Source organism: Rutidosis leptorrhynchoides, chromosome 2, assembly GCF_046630445.1.
Source record: "Rutidosis leptorrhynchoides isolate AG116_Rl617_1_P2 chromosome 2, CSIRO_AGI_Rlap_v1, whole genome shotgun sequence".
NCBI classification, from domain to species: Eukaryota; Viridiplantae; Streptophyta; class Magnoliopsida; order Asterales; family Asteraceae; genus Rutidosis; species Rutidosis leptorrhynchoides.
Window position 1 is genome coordinate 601,222,857 of NC_092334.1, and position 19,708 is coordinate 601,242,564.

Genomic DNA, 19,708 nt, shown 5'->3' on the forward strand with positions numbered 1-19,708 from the left:
TGTAATAGAAGAAGTCAACGAGCTTCGCGCTCGGGTAGTGGCTTTGGAGAATATGGTGCAAAGGTTACAAACACCAGCAGTAGCACCAGCAGCATAACTAGTACCACCATCAACAACATCAACAGTACCATTACCACCACCAACAACAATCGCATCGCAAACCTCAACTTCACAATCTGTCCCACGAGCATCGACGTCATACGCCATGTAGATACCAAGGAATACCACAACGATGAAGTATTGATTCATAACTTCATTGGGGAAACATTCTACGGCGATTATGTAATTTCTAAAGTTTAGAAATTATCTATCCTAGCCTTAACCATAAATCAAATGAGTTTAATTTAATATTAACTCATTAAATCAATATTACATCTGAAGAAATATACACATATATATTTCCATAAAGACTGTAATAAAATTCTTTTGTACAAAATATTAATTGTGAAATTTTTTTTTAACGGGTAGGTAATACCCGAGAGATATATAAATTCACAATTAATATGTTACATTCTTCGAATCTGATTCAGCAAATCATCCATTATACTCCCTACTTTCACAACAATACACATTCTTTTATAGAAAACAAAACAACCATACTCATTCAAAATCTAATTACATATTCTGATTTTGAAATCTCAGAATTCGATTCAAGATATAAACGAAATCATCACTCTTAGATTCCTACATCTTTCAAAACTATACTTTGACTTCAAAACTGTCCTAGAACCTCATTTCTATTCATGGAACTCACAAAAATATTTGTATCATTCAAAATCTTAGAACATCATATGTATATTAACAATTACAATATGTGTTCAAACACTTCGAAATTCTTAAAGACATGCGAGATGATGATCCAACCACATATTACCCACTGTCATGCATCTGAAAAGCTCTCGAAACCAAAGTTATAGTTTAACACGTATCCGTGTCAGATCCTTTGATATTTATTACCAAATATAATTTTTCAATATCTTTCCAAAATAGACAGTTTTGTCACAGCTCCAGCAAATCACCTTCATTTGTTTATACGAATAAACCTTATTATAACAATTACCCCTTCATCATTGTTACCGGGGAACCTTTCATATCTCGCCACATTAGCAGTAAACTTATCAACAACTTCATTAACCTTCGACTTAAGCCTCTCTGAAAAGCCACTATACTTATTCATTAAAACCCCATCATGTACTCACCTACATCCTGTAACAATAATTGTCACACCAACTACTGGGAATTAGCAATCAGTATTTTGAATTTCGCGACAATTTTACGTCAAAAGTTATACATATAACGTCTATCTCCTAGACTTACATACTTCGAATGTGAATTTTCTGAAAAACATCCCAAACTATGAACTAGTTCTCCGAAATTGGAAAAATGCTGATGAAGCAGCAAAAACTGTAAACGACTTTAACAGTCAAAAGTTTGATGATAAAGAATAGTATGGTGGTAAAGCTGAGAAAAAGAGAAGGTTTGAAACTGGAAAACGGATTGAGCAGACCATGAAGGAGGCTGTGGACAAATCACAAAGACTAAACTTGCCTTCAAAGGATCCAAATGATTCAGTCTCTACTGAAATCGTTAGCAAACACCTTACTTCTTATTCTAAACCTTCACAGACAAATCTTCTTCATCATCCATATTATCTTATCTTTTATTATAATATCATCGATATTCCTGAAGATATTTTCACAACTATTCTTATCCGATATCTTTTATCTCTTCGCAATATCTGCGTTACAACATAAAAAGAAACTGTGTTAGTTTCTAAATTTAAAAAAAAAATTATGAATTTAAAATAGGAATGTATTTGAAGTAGTGTTGGGAACTGAAGCATGAGTTAGTATAATATAATGACACTTGATCAACGTGATTATATTACAGTAAGTCATGCTGAGTTTCTAATGGAACGTGATGATTCACAGAACATACCGTCATCATGTACTGTTTACACGACTCTTACATTCTACCCAATTTTCAAACATATTAAGAACATATCATCTTGATAGCTCTATATTTTCGGATATTCTGGTAATTTGCCAAATCAAGATCGTGTCATTACGATTTTCTTCTTGGAACATTAACTATGTTCATCCAAAAATTCATATCTACGAATTCTGGACTATTATCCGCTTGACTTAAGATCGGGAAGAGAAAACGAAAGCATGAAGCTCCGAAATATAATGGAGAATATAAAGCCCGATAACAACCCCAAAATTACAAACCGTGTATATAAATGCGTATAGCAATATAAAGACACGGGAGAATGAAAAACACAATAACCCCAAGGTAATGGTAGAAGAAAATAACTTCCTCCGGTGGTAGATGAAAAAGAAGAATGACAGATATGAAAGTTAAAAGTATATCAAGAATCAATACTGGATGAAGCATATTAATGAATGCTTTAAAGTATGAATTGGGGAGAAAGACTAGAATGTGTGAGCTGTGGAAATAAAGAAACGAAGGGGGTGGAATTATAGTAAAATATCAGACAGAGAAATCGAGACAGATTATCGCATTTAATCAAAGAAGATCCTGATTTTCTTAATCTCCGAAGAACCAAATCTTATTGCAAAGATTTTCTTTAAATCCCATGAATTCCGGAAATCAATCATAACTACGTCATCGGTTAAAACGAACATACGTTTACTCATTTCACTCTCTTGCGATAGCTTCACTTATACTCTTCGCGTAATCAAATTGTTTTATCTATATTACTCAATGATGATAAAACTCTATTTATCAACTCATATTCGTCATGAAAACATTTTTATAGTTAGCCATGACGACCTCGATCAAATTTCGGGACGAAATTTCTTTAACAGGTAGGTACTGTGACGACCCGGAAATTTCTGACCAAATTTAAACTTAACCTTTATATGTTTCTGACATGATAAGCAGAATTTGTAATGTTGAATCTCAAAAAGTTTGGAATTACATTCATGTAATCAATTACCCTTTGACCGTGTTCGACGATTCACGAACAATTATGTGTATATAGATATGTATATATAATATATAATATTAACTGAAAACATTAACAAAGTATTAGATATATGATACTTTACATAAACATATTTGTTTCGATATATTTATCGACAGAATTAAGAGATAATATCAAATGATTGAATTATCAGATACATTATGATATGATTACGGGCCTATGTTATGAGGTCCACTGTGATTTAAGAAATCTATTTTTTTGACAACTCATTACTTAACCAGTATGATAAAGATAACGATATTTATATTTTATTTTATTATATATATATATATATATATATATATATATATATATATATATATATATATAACGATTTAAATTAATATTATATATATATATTTTATACGCGTATTATACGTACATAGTTTTATACTTTTACTATACTTTAACTTTACCTTTACTTTACTTTTACTTTACTTTAACTTTAATAATTCACTTTAATAATTCATACTTTAATAATTCACTTTAATAATTCATACTTTAATAATTCACTTTAATAATTCATACTTTAATAATTCACTTTAATAATTCATACTTTAATAATTCACTTTAATAATTCATACTTTAATAATTCACTTTAATAATTCATACTTTAATAATTCACTTTAATAATTCATACTTTAATAATTCACTTTAATAATTCAAAAATCTATTATAAATAGAATTCAATAGGTTTCATTATTTCATAGAAACTTGAAAATATATTTCTCTAAACTCTCTCAATCGAATTACATATATATATTTACTTAGTATTATTTCAAGATATTATTAGTATACATAAAATACTACGACGGAGTTATATTCAGACGATTTCAAAATAAGTTTTCAAACGGGATAGAGCTAAGGAAATTATGGGTTATAGCTAAGGAGGTTATGGGTATTGTTCGAGGGTATTGCTCGTGAGGTCAACCTAACGTTTATCATTTTCGTTGCGTCTACGTACTTTCCTGCAATATTGAATCACAATATTGATACGTGAGCATTCATATCTTATTTTTTTTATATTCATAGTGTATCCCTGACTAGTGCTCGAGTATATATGATTATGCATGTTTGTATGCTTAGTTTCGTCGTTAAATAGTTTATGATAAATCACGAATTTGATACATATGCTACTGAGATAAGGTATATGATATGCATGTCGTTAAAAAGCTAAAGAAAAATTAATAACTTTTCATTTAGAAATCGTGTGGGTTCGATGAACGGATTAAAAGATATGGCCAACTGAATTATTATTAATTTTAATATTATTATTAAAACTATTATTATAATTGTTATCAGTTGATGTTATTACTAAAATTATCTTTATTACTAAAAATTAATATTTTTATTGAAACTATCATTTTATTATTTGTATCATTATTATTATTATCAATATTATTTAATCAAATAAATATGCGTACAAAGATATTTTTACCACACGTAATATAATTACATTAATAATACATACCACTATATTTTTATGATATCAAGTGAATTTTATAAATTTTATTACTTGAGATATATAAAAGTATATTTTTATCATATATGAATTTAAATATAAATTTTTATTTATTAATAAATGACTTGTATTATTTAGTATAATAAGATCTGATAAATATATTTAAATATATAAAACGACTATATATAAGTTATATAATAAACATGTATAGATTTTGGAAGTCATTTTGGGTCAAGTGACTTTTGTTGACTTTTGCATGTCGGTCTCGAGCATTAGGATTGTGATACACTACGACTTGACCTAAATTGTTAGACAGATATTGACCAACATATAAATATATATACTTAATATAGGTTCGTGAATTCGAGACAAACCCTGCACTTGTTCAGTTCCGTCATATACATAATTGCTACGAAATACAGTATTGTGAGTTTCATTACTCCCCTTTTATATATATTTTTGGGCTGAGAATACATGCGCTGTTTTATAAATGTTTTACGAAATAGGCACAAGTACTAAAACTAATTCTATGTGGGTTTAAACTAGAAATATACCCTTAGCTTGGTAACATTAAACTACTTGTCTATGTACAGTAGGCACGAATCCTAAAGATAGATCTATTGGGCCTGACAAACCCCATCCTGACTATGGGATGCTTTAGTACTTCGAGGTTATTTTAAACACACCTGATCTGGCGTACTTCAGAGGGTAAAACATGAACGTTAAGGCTTGTTACCGGGTGCCTACAACTTATAGAATACTTTTATACACTTGCGAGTGTACGGATATTTATAGAAACTGAAATCTTGTGGTCTATTACTATTACGGAAATGATGGATTATGATAAACTAATGAACTCACCAACCTTTTGGTTGACACTTTAAAGCATGTTTATTCTCAGGTATTAAAGAATTCTTCCGCTGTGCATTAGCTCATTTTAAGGATATTACTTGGAGTCATTCAAGACATACTTTGAAAGACGTTGCATTCGAGTCGTTGAGTTCATCAAGATTAATATTAAGTCAATTATAGTTGGATGTAATATGAAATGGTATGCATGCCGTCAATTTTTGATGTAAAGAAAGTTTGTCTTTTAAAAACGAATGCAATGTTTGTAAAACGTATCATATAGAGGTCAAATACCTCGCGATGTAATCAACTATTGTGAATCGTTTATAATGTATATGAACGGGTCCTTTCACATATCCAATTTCAATTGTTAGACTATAACCATAAGTTTAGGTTTCTTTTTGGGTTGGTGTATTTCAATTATTGTTTAAGTTCTTTAAGAAATTTGAGTGAACAATGTAGTTTTGTGGGTTTTGAACGGGATTCTTTTTAAGGTTCATAGCTTTGCAGGTCGTGAGGTCATGTTAGTTTTTCCTAATTTTATTTTTCTTATTTTCATTTATATAAAACTAGATTTTGAGCCCGTACGTTGCACGGCTGCTCAAAACCGTTTTAATTAATTCAATATAAATATAAATTTTGTATTTTACATTACGGAACTGAAAAATTATAAAGCATATATTTAACATTATTATTTACAAAAAAAACGTCATATATGAAATATTTGTTAAGACACCTCTAGACATCCGCTACTCAAAACCGTTGCCATACCCGTTTAGACCCACCTAGTTAGAACACACATATGAGTCATTCACCACTATATCCACCTTCAATTCACTGACTTAGCATGTGATTTTATACATTCGAAAATTACAAATATGCACTAAAATGGTACAATTCAACCGTTGAACCAAGAAACAAAATAATCATTAATAGTTGCAACAATATAGCAAACATGTTATTAATAATTAATATTTTTTATTAATAATTAATAATTAATAATATATTTATATTTATATATTATAAATAATAAACCTACAACTAAGATAATATGGCAAAACAACATATATAGCATATCTACACGTAAAAATTAAGGTTGAATGTTTGATATTTGTAAAACTCAAGTTAAATCATTCTAGAGCATCTCCGTTTTGATTTTCTTTATTTAATTATTTATTATTTGCATTTATCACATAACGCAAGCTCCTAAATTTAAGCTATCATTTAACTTAATTTAATATTTTAATAGCATAGTATTTGTGATTAAAAATGATGAGAACTTGACATGTGTAAAATTCACATGTCATTAGTTCCTGTTAATATGCATTGATTGACAACTATGATAAATTAATCTTTCTTTTATATAAGTATATAAGTATATAGATATAGATATAGATATAAAATGGGTTAAAGCCAAAAATAGGCTACAAACTTACACAAATGTACCGATGTCGTCCACAAACTCATTTCCGTCCTACTGTCGCCTACAAACTTTCAAAAAATGTGTTAATATCAACATTTTGGCGTTTTGACATGTTACATACTAATTTTGACCTGAAATTTGTTTTTTTTTTTTTTAAGAATTAAGATCCAATCCACGAACGACACGTGTCAATTTTGACCGGTTTAGGCGGTAGCAAGTCATTTTTGTTTACATTGGTACACTTTTTGAAAGTTTTTGTTTACATTGGAACACTTTTTGAAAGTTTGTAGGCGACAGTAGGACGAAAATGAATTTATGAACGATATCGGTACATTTATGTAAGTTTGTAGCCTATTTTTTCTTTTAACCCATATAAAATCGTCGCCTTCTTTAAAAAGTACCTAAATTGGACCAAAAGAATGTACCAAATCATCATAGTAGATTAGTAGGTGATACATTCCATAGATACCGACTCTACCCAACATTACAATATCATCCGTACATCACCCAACGAGTAAAATCAACGGCCCAAAATCATCCTATATACAACTTCGCTTTTAATAATCTCAAACGTCATGTCTTTGTACGCTACTATCTTACATGCCACTTTCTAATTTTTAGGGTTCTTGATCTCATCCGTTTAAACCCTAAATCCACAAATTCGCATCAATCACTACTCCTTTGATCCCCAATACTGAGGGTTCTGACTACTAACATCTCCAATTTCTTTTTATTCAACAATTTATACTAAATATTCATTATTCGTGTAATGATCACGCGCTTACATCAATAAATCATGGATTACGATGGCGGAAAACGAGTTTTTAATCGATTAGGTCCAGCTCAACATCAAAACGACAACCGAAATCAAAAAGTATGTTATCATTGGAGAGCCGGAAACTGTAATCGATTCCCGTGTCCTTTTTTACACCGGGAATTATCGGCGCCGGTAAATGGAACGGCGTCGTCTAAACGGCCGTACGGTAGTGGTTTTGCGATGGATGATGAACGATCAACGGGGGCACGGCGTGGCGGTAGTAATACATGGGGCCGTGGTGGTGGTAGAGGAGGGATAAATAATGAATTTAGTAAAATTAATAATAATAAAAATATTAATAAGAAAGACAAGTTATGTAATTTTTGGGTGAAAGGAAACTGTAGTTTTGGAGATAAATGCAGATATATTCATTCATGGTCTACTGGATGCTTTGGTATGTTGACTCATCTTGAAGGCCATCAAAAGGTATACATACAGATGTGATTGTTTATATGTATATATATATATCTAATTATGTTTAGGATTAAATTTGAAATCTTTTGTTGCTTTTAATAATGGTTATGTGTTTGTTGGTTAATGTGGCAGATTGTGAGTGGTATTGCATTACCGGCTGGGTCAGATAAGTTGTATACAGGGAGTAAAGATGAGACTGTGAGGGTTTGGGATTGCCAGTCTGGACAGGTTGTTATATGTATACCTAATTGTGTAGATTTGATAGGGTTAAATTGCACGAAAAGTTACCTTCTTGTTGACTTTATATCCTTGCATGTAACAACTCTAGAACGTATGTTGTATTCGGTGCAATCGTTTTAAATACAGTTGCATTGAAATGTGAACATATTGTGTTATATGTTGGCTAAAGTTATGTTTATGTTAACATTATATAGATAAGGGGCAGACTGTTAATTTTGTTTGTAGTTCGTATAGCTTTATTTGATTAAATATGATTGGCAAGATGAAGGTTTGTGGAATTTTAATCATATATTGTTGTTTTTTGGTTTTGTTATAGTGTGCAGGGGTTATTAACGTTGGTGGTGAAGTAGGCTGTATGCTTAGTGAAGGTCCATGGATGTTTATTGGCTTACCAAATCTTGTCAAGGTGATAGTGGAATAAACTTTAAAGTAACTCGTTTTCTTCGGTTTATTGCTTCCAACTCATTTTTCATATGTATTATTACAAAATTAGGCATGGAATGTGCAAACAAATGCCGAACTAAGTCTTAGTGGGCCAGTTGGGCAAGTATATTCCTTGGTTGCAGGAAGCGATTTACTCTTCGCCGGTATACAGGTAAATTTTTGGAAAATGAGTTTTAATTTTTGTTATTATTATCTTATACTTATTGACGTTGGCATAAAATAATTTTTGAATATAAAAAAATTATAGCTGTTTTTATAATACTTGCTGTTGGCTTGAAAGTATAATTGTTCATGAAGGATGGGAATATATTGGCTTGGAAGTATAATACGGTTACGAACTGCTTTGAACCAGCTGCTTCATTTCAAGGACACACAGCGGCTGTTGTGACACTAGTCGTTGGAGCTAATAGATTATACTCTGGTTCGATGGACTCGTCTATACGAGTAAGTTCACGTTGACATGTTATCATGCTATGATGTTTCTTATGTTCTATATTTTTGAAGAGGGTAATTGCATTATTGAGTTGGTTTAATGTAGTAGACGTAGCAAGTTTACTCGTTTGTAGTATACAGGTTGATATAGGGTATACCATGTGTTCACAGGGAATGGGCATTTTTTAAAAGCATAGTTAAATTGTAAATGAAGCCGGTCAAAAGTCACCCAAAGTTCATTTTTGATTTGCAAAACCTTCTGATTATTATTTTTATTATTTTAAATTAGATTGTCATCGTAACGATATAGTTGCTTTAGTCATATCTAACTCATACATTTTGGTGTATGACTTCATATATAATCTTAGTAAACTAAAAAGAGAAGTGCTTCCTTGAAGGGTACAATTCAGGTTATACTTTGTGTCTAACATGTCAAATATTTGGCCAAATTGGAAGTGGGATCATCGGGTCAAACTCATCTAACGCCACACAATATGTACCCCAAAGGCATAAAACCTTATAGATCACTTATCTAATAAGTTCAGCGTCATTTTGTAATATAATTACTTTAATTATGTCTACACATTGGTTTATTTACCAGATTCAAGTTTACTTTAGGAAGTGCGTGTGAATCAGGCTGAACAAATTTGCACTGTATTAAAAAGTTATTCATCTCAACCCTTACCTGCTCTGCCCATTTACCACCTCCACTTACTATTAACTAGCATTTTGTCTTCTCTTTCTTTTTCTTTTGTTGTTTTTTTTTTTTTTTCTCCCTTTTGTTGTTTTTTTTTGGTTCCTGACTTTTCTATTTGCATAACTTGGTTTCAGGTCTGGAACCTTGAAAATTTACAGTGTCTACAGACGTTGACAGATCATACTTCTGTTGTTATGTCCGTTCTTTGCTGGGATCAGTTTCTTTTATCATGCTCATTGGATAAAACTATCAAGGTTTTGGTGCCATCATATTATAATCAGTGAATAAGGTTCACGTTTTTTTATAACTGCTAATTTTTCGTATGCATGCAGGTGTGGGCTGCTACAGACAGTGGGAACTTGGAAGTAACTTACACACATACTGAGGAACATGTATGTTACCAAACTTCTTTTAGCTGTAGACTTGTTACATATGTGATGTTGTTTATATTCTTAATGTATAATGTAGTCTATTGCCTGTTGGATACTTAATTTTTACACGTCTTTGGTGGGGAATATTATAATTTAAGTCATCATGTTTATACATGAATTGTCCTTAACTAAAATGCATTAGTAGGCTTTACCTTTGCCGTGTGCTTATAAAAAAATCATCTAGAAAAGTTTGTATTGGTAGATTCTTTTTAGCCGCGACGTTAATTATACCACAACCCTGGTTAACTTGTGAACATAATGTAGACCTCCAAATTAGAAGTTAACGGTAGCGATGTAGACGTTGTTCAATACAAAAAGAAGTGTGTAGAACTTAAGATGACGTACAGTTATACAATTTGGACTAGCTATAAAGTAATAAGAAAGGTGGAGATCTTAAATCTATTTCAGAGGACAAATGATGTACAGTTATTATTTTCCTTAGGATTTACACAACTTTTGATGATAATAAAAATAAGATCTGCAGTTTATACTAGTTGAAGCTCAACTGCTTGGGTAAGCTTAGTAAATGTATGGATGGTTATTAGCATTATCACTGCCACTATTTTTCAAATAAATGGTATATGTATTCCTTTATTGCTACTATAGTTACTATTTCAGCTGACAGTACTCGCATCTATAGCTTATTCACTAATAATTGTGGTAACATTTATAATAGCAGTGAATAACTTATTACTTGATAAAAATATAGTGATTTGTTCTAAAGCTAATGAAATTTCAAAACTCACAATGTATGGTCATCTTTTTTATTAAACTAGGGGTAGGTTGAATATTGAGAAAATTGGGCCGTTGGTCCCTGTGGTGGTTTACATGAAATGGGGTGTTTGGTCCCTGAATTTCATTTTCGAGGTGGTTGGTCCTTGTGGTTCATAAAATGGGTGTGGGTGGTCCCTGCCTCAAACGGACGTTAAAAAGATCCGTTAACTCCGGTCATGTGCCACGCATGTGAGGGTATTTCCGTCTTTTACATCACTTTTTTCTTCCAGATACCAAGGACCCAAAATCAAACAAATCGTCATCATCTTCATAACAAGAACACTGTAACTAGAAATAAAAACAAAATCTATCAAAAACCCTAACAATAACAATTAATAATTCAAACTCAAATCAAAACAGTAATTCATTATTCTAACATCAAACAACCTTAGAAATATTGCTGAATGAAATTCCTCAAACAACCCACTACATCAAAACAGATCTTGATTTATATGTGCTTCATCCTTTAAGGATATCATACGGAGGCCGATTTAAAGCAAATAAACCTAAATATTTTAAACAAATCAAAAAATAAATGCACAACAAAAAATTTCACAACACAAAATCAAGCAAAAAATCCAATTTGGCACGATGGGAGACGATGAACGATTCAATAGCAAACGGACCAAAATCAAGAATAACACCATCGATTCAGTTGCACATGGACCATCGGAGATGACGAAGAGGACGATCGGAGACGGTGGTGATGGCTTACCGGAGAGCACGATCGGAGACGGTGGACGATCGGAGATGAAGCTTTGTTCCGTTCGTAGTTGCGGAGTCCCGACGTCGATTGGTTTGACGATTTGAAGCTTAATGTCCACAGATCTGATTTAGTTTTCCGTCTTCGACAACTGGTAAGCCACGGTTCTGTGAGTGGTGTGTTGATGATGATAAAAGAAATAGAGCAAGTACAGTAGTGGTATGTGTTATTTTGCTTTAATTGAACACCCACCACAACCATTGAAGAACCTTGAAGAACCAAGAAAAGATGAAATGGATCGGGTCGGGTTTTATGTAGTTCTGGGTGGAAGAGATGAAGGTTGGAGATCCACCATGATCGGTGTTTGTTTCGTTACAACTCTTGATCTGTTCCTCAGCATCACTACCAAAATCTTTACACACAAAACAAATATACAGTACTAAATTAAAAAATAAAATAAAAAGAAGATAACGAAGAGCGATAAAGAGATGTGTGTGCATGTGCATCTGTTTAAGCATTTTTGTTGTTGGTGGGTTTAATTAATAACATTGAGAAGAAAAAAATAAAAGAAAATAGAAAAGGAAAAGTAAGAGAAATACTAAATGACGGTTTTACCCTTACATGCATCGCACATGACTGAAGTTAACAAACATTTATAACGGCTGTTACTGACAAGGACCACCAACGTCTGTTTTGTAAACCTCGAAAATGAAGTTCAGGGATCAAACACCCCATTTCTTGTAAACCACAGGGACCAACCGCCCAATTTTCTCTTGAATATTTAGATAGAACGTAGGGAACTTTTTTAGGAGTATAACCTAGGTTTGTATTTGTTATTGATCTCGTTATTACGGGTTTTTAATCTTATTGCAATTGGAAGTACTCTTCTTGTGCTTAAGAAGAAATCTATTATATCTATAAGTATCTAGAACCTTTTGGTAGTGAACTCTATTTGTAGAAGCATCTTTTAGTTAAACGTTGTGTTGCAGAATGATGCCAATTTAAGGCTAGCTATTTTTTTATTTACGATGATATGGAGATCGAGAAATCTTTTCTGATATTAGGCTTGAGCAAGCCTTTCTGCTGTTGTAATGAGCTGAAATGAACCTTGAACAACAATGAAGGCTTCTAAGATAATATGAAAATTATTGAAGGCGACTAAACTTGTTGGACGAGTTTAACCCGGCATCATCGAGCAAAACCGCCAGTGATTTGGAAATTCTAATGTCCTTAACACTTAGGGCTGCTGCCAGCGGAGCGGGGCGTTAGGCACGGGAAAAAGCGCATCAGGACTACGTGTCGATTTCTAATTGGCCAACGTTTTTGACCGTTAACTATTTTTTTCTTTTAAATCAAATTTTTAATCTATCTATAAATACCCAACTTTCTTATTACATTTTTTCAAACAAAAAAAACACACATGCTATTTTATAAAAACATCTTCCACACACATCCAACTTGATAGATAAACCCGAGCCCGAGCATATCCCAAGACCTCGATTATACATTCTGAGGAGTGTGAGGTTGGCGGCAATGCTTATGGGATGATTATTTTATTGTGACGCCGGAATATACGCCAACATAATTTAAAAGACGTTTTCGTATGCGGTGTCAATTATTCCTCCGTATTGCTCAAGGTATATCTAATTTCTCTAGTGAGCATTTTAGATATATTTTGATGCCTTTATTAATCGAGTCAACAACAAGCGTCGATTTATTGGCAACTTAATTATCGCTTAGAGCCTAAATTGAACTTCAAGCAGGTTTAATACACATGGAAATTTGATTCTACCATTTTTCATGGTGTCTTACACTTTTTTACTTTTTGTTTTTGTTTTTTAAAACCTACCTATTGTCTGGAGGTCCATTCGGAAGTAATCTCTTTATCCGTAGAACATTGAGAGGGAGGACTTTCTCTACTCTTGGGGTGTTTCACGCTGGGTGGAGAAATGACTTTTCTTTATTCTAGGATAAGGGAAGGATTGTCTACATCTTATCTCCCCTATACCCTACTTTTGTGGGATTGGGTTTTGTTGTTGTTTAGATATATTTTACGGAATGTTATGCTATTGGTATACAAACTTTTACTACTTTACAAAAATATACTCCGGCTCTACGCCAGTTAGCGTACAGAACGACCATAGATATGTTCAATGAATAATTACAAATGAGTGAGACATCGTGCTAGACCACTTTTGTAAGTGTATAATCACATTATATCGTAGCAAGTATACGAGAGCTCCGAATGCACATGATATTGCACGATTATATAGTGAACACGAAGACAAACATGGTTTTAAGGGTATGCTCGGGAGTATTGATTATAAGCACCAAGTGGAAGAATTATCCCGCCGCATTGAAAGGTGAATACACAAGGGGTGATTACAAGAAACCAACGATTATGCTTGCAACAGTTGCTTCGTATGATATGTGGCTTTGGCATTCACTTTTGGGATGGTAGGTTCTAATAATGATATAAACGATTTGAACCGACCTCTTCTATTTGATAAGCTAAAGAAAGGTACTCCTTTACCCGAACCATTTGAGGTAAATAGACATTCGTGTACCAAAGGTTATTACCTTGTTGATGGTATATCCAGATTAGGCGACTCTTGTCAAAGGGCGGTCGTATCCTACAGATGAGCCAAGGGCTAAGTTCAATAGATTTCAGGCTAGTTCCTGAATGGATGTAGAGAGGATATTTGAGGTTCTTCAAGGACGATTTTATATATATTCCTCGAACCATTTGAGGTAAATAGACATCAATGTACCAAAGGTTATTACCTTGCTGATGGTATATCCAGATTGGGCGACTCTTGTCAAAGGGTGGTCGTGTCCTACGGATGAGCCAAGGGCTAAGTTCAATAGATTTCATGCTAGTGCCCGAATGGATGTAGAGAGGATATTTGGGGTTCTTCAAGGATGATTTCAGACGATTTCATATTTACTCCTGTATCCGAACCATTTGAGGTAAATAGACATCAGTGTACTAAAGGTTATTACCTTGCTGATGGTATATCCAGATTGGGCTACTTGGTCGTGTCCTACAGATGAGCCAAGGGTTAAGTTCAATAGATTACATGCTAGTGCCCGAATGGATGTAGAGAGGATATGTGGGGTTCTTCAAGGACGATTTTATATATACTCATGTACTCGAACCATTTGAGGTAAATACACATCAGTGTACCAAAGGTTATTACCTTGCTGATGGTATATCCAAATTGGGCGACTCTTGTCAAAGGGTGGTCGTGTCTTACGGATGAGACAAGGGCTAAGTTCAATAGATTTCATGCTAGTGCCCGAATGGATGTAGATAGGATATTTGGGGTTCTTCAAGGAAGATTTTAGACGATTTCATATTTACTCCTGTACCCGAACCATTTGAGGTAAATAGACATCAGTGTACCAAAGGTTATTACCTTGCTGATGGTATCCAGATTGGGCGACTTGGTCGTAGCCTACAGATTAGCTAAGGGTTAAGTTCAATAGATTTCAGGCTAGTGCCCGAATGGATGTAGAGAGGATATTTGGGGTTCTTCAAGGTCGATTTCATATTTTAAGGACACCTTCATGTACTATGTGTGTGAACAAGATGCGAAGAGTAATGGATTGGTTATTACCTTGCTGATGGTATCCAGATTGGGCGACTTGGTCGTAGCCTACAGATTAGCTAAGGGTTAAGTTCAATAGATTTCAGGCTAGTGCCCGAATGGATGTAGAGAGGATATTTGGGGTTCTTCAAGGTCGATTTCATATTTTAAGGACACCTTCATGTACTATGAGTGTGAACAAGATGCGAAGAGTAATGGATTGTTGTGATATATTACACAATATGTTTAAGGAAGACAATGTACTTGTGCTAAGTCGGCTTGAGGAAGATATGATTACCAAGAATGCGATGTATAAGAAATAGATGATGATGGGATCAAGAAATGGTAGCTAGAGAAATTAGAGATAAGCGGGTTCGCGGCCAACTACAAGATGATCTAGTCGAGCACATTTGTAACCTTCCACTTACTTTCCGCACCTTGCATTAGGTTTTTATGTAATCTTAATTAATTAACAATTCAAGTTTATTTTATATTTTTTACTTTTATGTAATGTCGAATTTTAATGAAATATTAGCTTGTTATGTTTCTGTTTGATATTAATTTAATTATATATGTATAATAATATTTATTATTATCGAACACAAATAAAAAGAAAATCAAAAAACAGGTTGTCCCTACAGGAATTTGACATTGGGGTTAAACAGTGTCATGGAATGACACGGCCACGTCACAGGCTGAAAAAGTGTGAAAACTGCCTCCACAGGTAGGGTTAATGGTGGTTTTAGAGACTTGGAGGCCGAAGAAAACCTTGGAATGCTACCGTCCTCGAGTCTTGAAGTTAAAAACCTGAGAGTAAAATCATGTAGCTTTGTTTTAGTCTGAATACAACTAAAATAGCCCCTTAACCCTTATTTTCTTAAATAGTTGATTCCTTAAAAAAGTACACGTTGAAATGAAAACATAAGGGCCTTGTTGAAAACTATTGGTCTCGAGGCAGGACTAAACCGAACCACTGTTGGGAGCATGGTTGCAAATGGCGGTTGCGGCAGTTTGGTGACTTGCCCGTCGCGAATTGAAGAAAAACGTTTAATAAGTCGGGCACCGGTCAAAAGTCACGTCAAGAGTCGGGTAAAACTCGGGAAACATGGTTGACCGTGACTGAATTTCTAAAATGTCTTACTTAGATTTGAATCTAAGATTGATGTTCCTATGTGAAATTGGAAAGGGAGATCTGCTTTTGCAGTGTTAGTACCACATGCAATCATTTCACTCTAACTGGATACAGATAAAGAGGAATCTTAGACCCATCTGTAGAGTGTTGGAAATACCCTATATACATTCTAGGGAGACAATAGGCTCGCTTAACAACCATAAGTATCGAGCCTAGACTAATTTTATGTGCCACCAAAGGTCCAACAGGAAACACAAGTAGGGTATTTAAAGAAAAAATGGTGTGGGATGACGACTTTGTAAAAGAATAGGTTGCTGGTCGCTGGTTGCTGGAAAGGGAGAAACGGAATGGTTGATGATGGCGAGTAAACAAAAAATTAGTATAGATGAAAATCATTTGTTCAATGGTGAAACGGAGAATCTGAATCATTGACGGATGGTTCCTAAATTACGAATTGGTATCGATGAGAAGCTTAATTCTTAGCGGTGGCTAAGCAAGTATAGGAGATGAGTTGACACTGGGGAATTTTCCGTTCACAACTGTTAGTATTTACGCCATACTATTTAGTTGAATTACTATTGGAATAGTTAGGCTTGCAATAGTGAATATATATGTTCATCAATCTTAGTAGGATCTGTACATTTTCTCGTATTAGCTTACAGAGTTATTACTCTATTGAACTCTTATAATTTTAATGCTGATAATGTATTGATACTTTGATACTTATTTTTTTTAAGGCAACGCCCCAAGGTGTAGCTAGTGTGGGGATTGAATCTGGGTCTCCTTTAGAGATTCCCAAGCATCCAACCATTAGGCCACCCCTTGGGGTTTTTTGGTACGGCTAATTTGAATATTGTCATTTGATTGCATTATTAATTAATTGCGCTAACAAGTGTAAATGGGTCCAAAGTAGTATAATGTTTTTTTTTCTTTAATGTAGGGTCTGCTAGTATTATGCGGGATGCATGATCTAGAATCCAAGCCGGTATTGCTGTGCTCTTGCAACGACAACTCTGTTCATGCTTATGACTTGCCCTCGTAAGTGTTTCACAATTAAAGATCCAAATTACCAGTTTACTTGTAGTTAGACTGAATCGGCTTATGTCTTGACTCTTGTCTATAACTCGTCAGCATGTAAAATAGTATATAAAGCTTGAAAAGCAAAGGTTTGAATGGGTTCAAAGTCATATCACTTTCCTTTTTATAGATTCACTCATAAAACTAGACTTCTCTTTCACCAAAACAGATTTCTTAATCATATTTTAATTTTAGTTGTTCTTAATATATACTCATTTGAAAAAGATTACCACCGTTTGACCCAAACTTGTTAGGCAACTGGGCCAGAACAACTGTACATCACTCCAATCATCCTAACTAATCAAACTGTTTTGTTGCTTGTATATATTAGGTTTACCGAAAGGGGGAAGATATTTGCGAAAGAAGAGATACGATCTATACACGGTGGTCCCAACATATTTTTCACGGGAGATGGAACCGGAGAGGTTAGAGTTTGGCAGTGGTTGGCTGACCAATCAGCCACCCCATCTTGATGAGAAATATATAAAATCTTCTCAATCTGTATACTGTGGCCATTATATATGCCTTTTGTTACGACTGGAGATTGAACTGGATAATTGAGCTGGTAGTGATCTGTTTGACCGATCAGCCACACCAGGTTGACGTATTTAAGCTTCAGGACACTTGTTGTGTTTATGCAACTGTTGCTATTGAAAATTTTCCGCTCAAAATTTGTACTATTTTTTGGAATGCATCATGTACTGTTAGTTGTCATTGTAATTGTTGACATTTAAATACGTAGTATCTTAGTTGCGTTCAAAATTTACCGTTCATAAATTTTTCTATGATATTTCTCATAATAATATAGGAACAAAAGGTCAAAATAACTTTTGGTGTTGTACATCCACAAAAGTCAGCGTACAAATCATCACTCCGTCTCAAGTGCGCGTGTTTACCTTGAAAGGTTCAATGTTGAATGCTGAGCCAAGCATTCAACGTGTTTGTTTTTTACTTCAGATATTGCTAAATGATTTAGAATTCAATGCTAGAATTTTTTCTTAACCTTTAGAAACCTTAATTTTATGTAATATATATATTTTTTCAATTGTATCAAAAACACTCATTAAACAAACTATATTATAACTTTTTTTCATGTAAAATGTTAATGTAATTTTATTACATCATTTCACATTATTCGTTCAAAATAATAATCAAACATGTTAATGTTATTCAGAAGCAACTTGATTCGGAATCTTTGAATCATTTTGATTATGAATTACATCATTAAGTTTTATCAAAAGCACCATTAATTTGCGAAGTTTACTCGAATGTTATTTCTTTAATCCAGATAGACCTTTAAAAATTAGAACTATCCACATTTATAGAAAATATTAATATTGCAGACTAATGTAACGTTGCTCCTTTTCCACAAAGATCGGCACAAGTAGATACTTGTGTAGGCAATGAATCATTCTACTTTTATAAAACGCTTAGGGTTTGTTCACTTTTTTTTTCATTAAGCTATGTTGTGGTATAGATGTACATATGGATATAGATGGCTATATCAAATAATCTCCAACAATATCAAAATGATGTTTACTTACTTTTTTTTTTTTTTTTTTATTGAATGAAGTATCTTAACAAAGTTAATTGACGACATTACCCCCAAGTAAACTACTCCATAAAAGATTAACATATACATACATTACATTATATCTAATAAATTCAAGAACAATTGTTATAACAGCTAACCTCATCATCGACTACTTTGAGAAGATAATTAACATCGTTAATAGACATTCATCGAACACCGATAATTTTGAGAAACCATTATAACAAGGTAGTTACAATTGTTTTTGTAACAACCCAAACCAACCCGTGATTAAACCACGTGAAAATACAAAATAAAAATTTTTTTTTGCTGAACTGCCACCTGGCGCGGCGCGCCATATAGGCCGCGCGGCGCGCCAAACCTGACTGTCCGGAAAGTCTTTAAATGCGAAAATGTTTGACTAGTTCCCGACACTTTTAGACGAAACGCTTTTAACCCCATGTTCCATATATAAAAACTAGCACGTTCTATTAATAAAATTATGTTTACGAAGCGGGGCCCACATCGACCCAAATTACCCTTTAAGTATCAAAATACAATTTTCGACCATAAGACTTTTAATACAAAACAAAGCCGAGCATTGTGATTGGGGATACGCTACCCAATCCTAATAAATCCAAAAGCAAGTCTCTAAAGCAACTATGCAAGTCTTCTAGTCCCCGCGCTTACCCGAGCCACCGTC

The 19,708-nt window shown here is 33.5% G+C and overlaps 1 protein-coding gene across 2 annotated transcripts; it reads left to right on the forward strand.

Annotated features, from left to right (window-relative positions):
• Nucleotides 1-7,332: 7,332 nt before the first annotated feature.
• Nucleotides 7,333-18,236, forward strand: LOC139893407 (zinc finger CCCH domain-containing protein 48-like). 2 transcript variants are annotated; one of them, XM_071876571.1, is made up of 9 exons: nucleotides 7,333-7,966; nucleotides 8,087-8,182; nucleotides 8,511-8,600; nucleotides 8,688-8,789; nucleotides 8,936-9,082; nucleotides 9,902-10,021; nucleotides 10,100-10,159; nucleotides 17,338-17,435; nucleotides 17,806-18,236. In XM_071876571.1, exons 1-9 carry the CDS (start codon nucleotides 7,520-7,522, stop codon nucleotides 17,945-17,947), a joined length of 1,302 nt encoding a protein of 433 aa, XP_071732672.1. In that variant the 5' UTR covers nucleotides 7,333-7,519; the 3' UTR covers nucleotides 17,948-18,236. The 2 variants fall into 2 exon arrangements, with proteins under 2 accessions (XP_071732672.1, XP_071732673.1); XM_071876572.1 differs by lacking the exon at nucleotides 17,806-18,236 and adding an exon at nucleotides 17,135-17,232 and having other exon boundaries at nucleotides 17,338-17,428.
• Nucleotides 18,237-19,708: the final 1,472 nt, after the last annotated feature.